This window comes from Merops nubicus, unplaced genomic scaffold, assembly GCF_000691845.1.
Source record: "Merops nubicus isolate BGI_N331 unplaced genomic scaffold, ASM69184v1 scaffold41430, whole genome shotgun sequence".
In the NCBI taxonomy this organism is placed as follows: domain Eukaryota; kingdom Metazoa; phylum Chordata; class Aves; order Coraciiformes; family Meropidae; genus Merops; species Merops nubicus.
In genome coordinates, this window is record NW_008581587.1 from 1706 (window position 1) to 5347 (window position 3642).

The following is a 3642-nucleotide window of genomic DNA, read 5'->3' on the forward strand; positions in this document are numbered from 1 at the left end:
CACACCCAATTAATGCCTTAGTTCTGAATCACACTGATGGACTTGTGCTCACAGGCAGAACTCAGTGCAGGCCTTGCGCTTCAAACAGTTTCAAAATTAATATCCATGAGTAATTTTGCATAAAGGAGCAGTGCTCCTCAGCTCGTGACAGAGGCTTCTCTTCCCTAGGCAAGGCTAGGGAAATGTTTTGAAATCAGTACATACACCACTGAACAGAAAAATCTGCTGTAACCTGTGACGACTGTTTATAAAACACTGTTGCCAATTAATTGCACTTGTCCTCAGGATACTACAGTTCTTTTTTAATTTGGAAGGTTTTCCTTAATTCGTAAGTTTATATGGCTCTAACTTGGAAGGAAATGGGTATGAAAGCACAGCCACAGCCTGCAACCCTCACACTTCACCTTTCCAGTGGCCAGCGGCCGGGAGAACCTCATAAATATCAGAGTATTCCACAGCATGTCTGCCTTAAGGAATCTGATTTAGAGTCTTCATCTCCATAGGTTTTATGATTCATCACATTGGATAGACAAGGAGAAATATGAAATATGGCCCCAGTGCACTGCTGCAGCTCCACTGACATTAGGCATCTATCATCAACTACCATTTGTATTCTACGTCTTAAGTATTTATATCTCACGTAATTGAATTTATCACAATCCTTAAATATATTTCTCTTCTCAACAACTTAATGAAGTCGGGAAGAACTGTCACAGGTCAGAAGGTGAACAAAGAGGGTGTTCTGCTCTGGGCATGCAGGAAGAACGGTGTGAGGGGAACTGAGCACATCTGTCAGTTCTCTGCTGGGACCCTGACCCTATGTGCTACATCACGTTTCTTTCCAGTTGCACACTGCTTGTTTGCTAATAAAAATTAATACAGAATGTTCCAACGTGAAGACATCTTAGCTGTCAAAATACAGTGCTAAATGAGCTGCTGTTTAAAATAATTTTATAGACAAGTAGGTGGGCCTTGAGTGCTTTCAAAGCAGTGCTGAAGACGTACTTCACATCGTTCCTAAAGATGAGCTGTCACAACATGTTGGTATGAGGGCTGGGGGGGAACTACTTCTGGATCTTTGTATAAAAGGCTGTGCTGCTCTTATTAGCTGCACCACAAATTCCAACAACTGCTTTATGAATTCTTCTGCACTTGAGTTTCACCCTTCAGAGCATCAGACTTATTTAGGGTCTTCATATATATTCATCAGTGAGGATGAAATCAAGATTTAGCTCTAATTCAAAGGCTAATTTAGATTTTGGCATATGATTAACATTCCACATAAAATTACGTCCATCAAAGTCAAGCATATGCATAAATCTTTGCAGGACTAGGGCCAAAAGATTTCTGAGTATCCACTTATTCAATACAATTTATATAAAGAATTATTCTTATCTATTATTTATGCAAGCACCTTAACTAGGTAAATCTTGACATAGCTAAGTCTCTAATTACTCCCTCTGTTACTTTTCATCTGGCTTCCACTCTGTACATAGTTATCTAGTTCTTGTGGCAGCTGGGCATCAAAACCGTTCACTAACTGTAAACACAGCATTCCTCTTCTGCAAGTTTATATCCAGCAAACAATCTCAAAACCTAATTTTTCTGAAAAAAAGCTCCAACAGGTAACAGCATTAGCTGTGTAATTTGGTAAACCATAAAAAAAATAGTCATGCTAAATCATAAAAAGCTATACTAAGTGAAAAATTATTGCAATATATACAGGAAAAATATTATTTTTTCCATTAAAATACCATCATTCACCTACAGCAAACAAAATTCAACTGGTCCACTTAACATGGAATCACCAAAACTTTAATACTATATTTTTGGCATGCAATATATGCATAATTAAACAGTTAGAAAACATATACAAGTGTAGTATACATAGTGTAAATGCAGTGTTGCTGTGGATCGTATCTACCAGGATATTCACCATACCAGTCATAACATTGGCTAGCAAGAAAAACAGCAACTGATTTTTATTGATAGCACTGATCAGGCAGACGTGTGCCCGGGCACCTTCCCTGCCCACGGGCACGGCCCCCACTGCAGGCTGTGCACGGGTGGGAGGGGGCTTCACCACATCCCAGCAGCAGGGCACGCTGGAGCCCGGCACCAGCAGCCTGGTGAAGAGCAGCGTGAGGTCGGCCACTACAAACCAGGTGAAGAACGCCAGGCAGTGAGCCAGCACCCAGAGGCAGTAGGAGAGGTTGGCCATGCGGCGGGGCACGGGGGCCGCCTGCGCCCGGGGCCCCCCCTGGGACCCCCGGAGCAGCACAAGGAGCAGGAGAACCGCCAGCAGCGAGAGCCGCACGGCGCCCGTCCAGCCTGCCACGGAGCTTCTGCACTTCAGCAGGCAGAGGCCCACCTGCACACTCGCCAGGTAGATGGCTAGATAGCCAAAAAGAGAGAGCAGCCCTTCCCTGTTGGCGTTGAGAAAGCCGACCCGGGTATCTCTGCCGTCACTCCCGTGCAGGATGAACGTCTTCAGAGAGGTAGTGTTAAGAATAAGCTGATAAAGTACGGCAAGATTTAGAGCCACAATCCAAGATTTATTTTTTGGAAACATGGCTAAAAGTAGAGAGGCTGCAAGCCTTACAAATGCTAAGGTAAAGAAAAAATTCCAGTGCACTCCATACTCTGACGTGTGCTCGTGATACTCTAGAGATTTAACACTAAGCAGCCGGCCCGTGCCAAGAAAAATCAACGGCCAAACAGAAAAGAACTGCCTGGCCAGGCTGGAAAGTTTGGGCTGTGTCCCATCAGACTTTTGCCTAACTTCAGGACAAACGAGAGCATTACCAAAAATAAAAGCACCAACCCCCAAGTCCATAACTCCTGTTCCGTAGGTCTCGGCTTTGGCGTAGCGCCTCGGGTACTGTGGGAAATCCACTGCCAAAATGCTGATGGATGTCAACACATTGACATAGACGCGGAACACGGTTATGGCTGGAATGTATTCTGGATCCAGGGACGTCTTCTGGAAGTCTCTTAAAATTTTCCTGAAAGGCACCTGGGTCTTGTGTTTTCTTTGGCTGTATATTTTAGAAAATATTCCGGCACAAAAGGCTGCAATGAGAATTGGCATGAAATAGAGGATTGGAGACAAGACTGTACAACAGAACAGGAGGGGAGATACTAGCACAAGGAAGTCCAGCAGCAGACTGTACGTCCTGGAACTTAAAGGTTTCCCATAGTGCAGGTAATATAAAATCAAGAGGAGTCCTCTGCAAAGCAGGCAGAGGGGAGCCAGGGACAAGCCGAGTGAAATTTCCAGCAAACTAGTTCCATTTAAGTTGCTGATAAAGGCTTCTTTCAGCTGCTTTTGTGACATTCTTCTTCCTCCCTCTGAATGCAGAAAAAAACTCGAGTTAGTTTTGTAAATCAGGGCTCTTAGAACGTCGTCAAAAATCAATCCTATGCTCACTCAAGAACGAATCCTTGTTCATCAAGACAAGCACCGATTTCAGAACTCCTGTTTTGCAGTTACTCTTCCGTCACGGCCTGGCCAAGTTCCAACAACCTTCTGAACGTATTTTTGCTGAAGATCCCTAAACACGAGCTACTCTGTTGAATATTCACACCGTGGATGACCTTACCGTGCGCCCTGCCCTGGAGCAGACACTCGGTGACGTTCCA

At 44.2% G+C, this 3642-nt stretch overlaps 1 protein-coding gene across 1 annotated transcript; it reads right to left on the reverse strand.

Annotated features, from left to right (window-relative positions):
• Positions 1-1804: 1804 nt before the first annotated feature.
• PIGW (phosphatidylinositol glycan anchor biosynthesis, class W) lies at positions 1805-3337 on the reverse strand. The gene has a single exon (XM_008934996.1). The coding sequence runs from the start codon at positions 3335-3337 to the stop codon at positions 1805-1807; it is 1533 nt and encodes a 510-aa protein (XP_008933244.1).
• Positions 3338-3642: the final 305 nt, after the last annotated feature.

What these genes read in the sequence shown, in the direction of transcription:
- PIGW (XM_008934996.1), bottom strand. Translation starts at nt 3,337, where the DNA reads ATGTCACAAAAGCAGCTGAAAGAAGCCTTTATCAGCAACTTAAATGGA.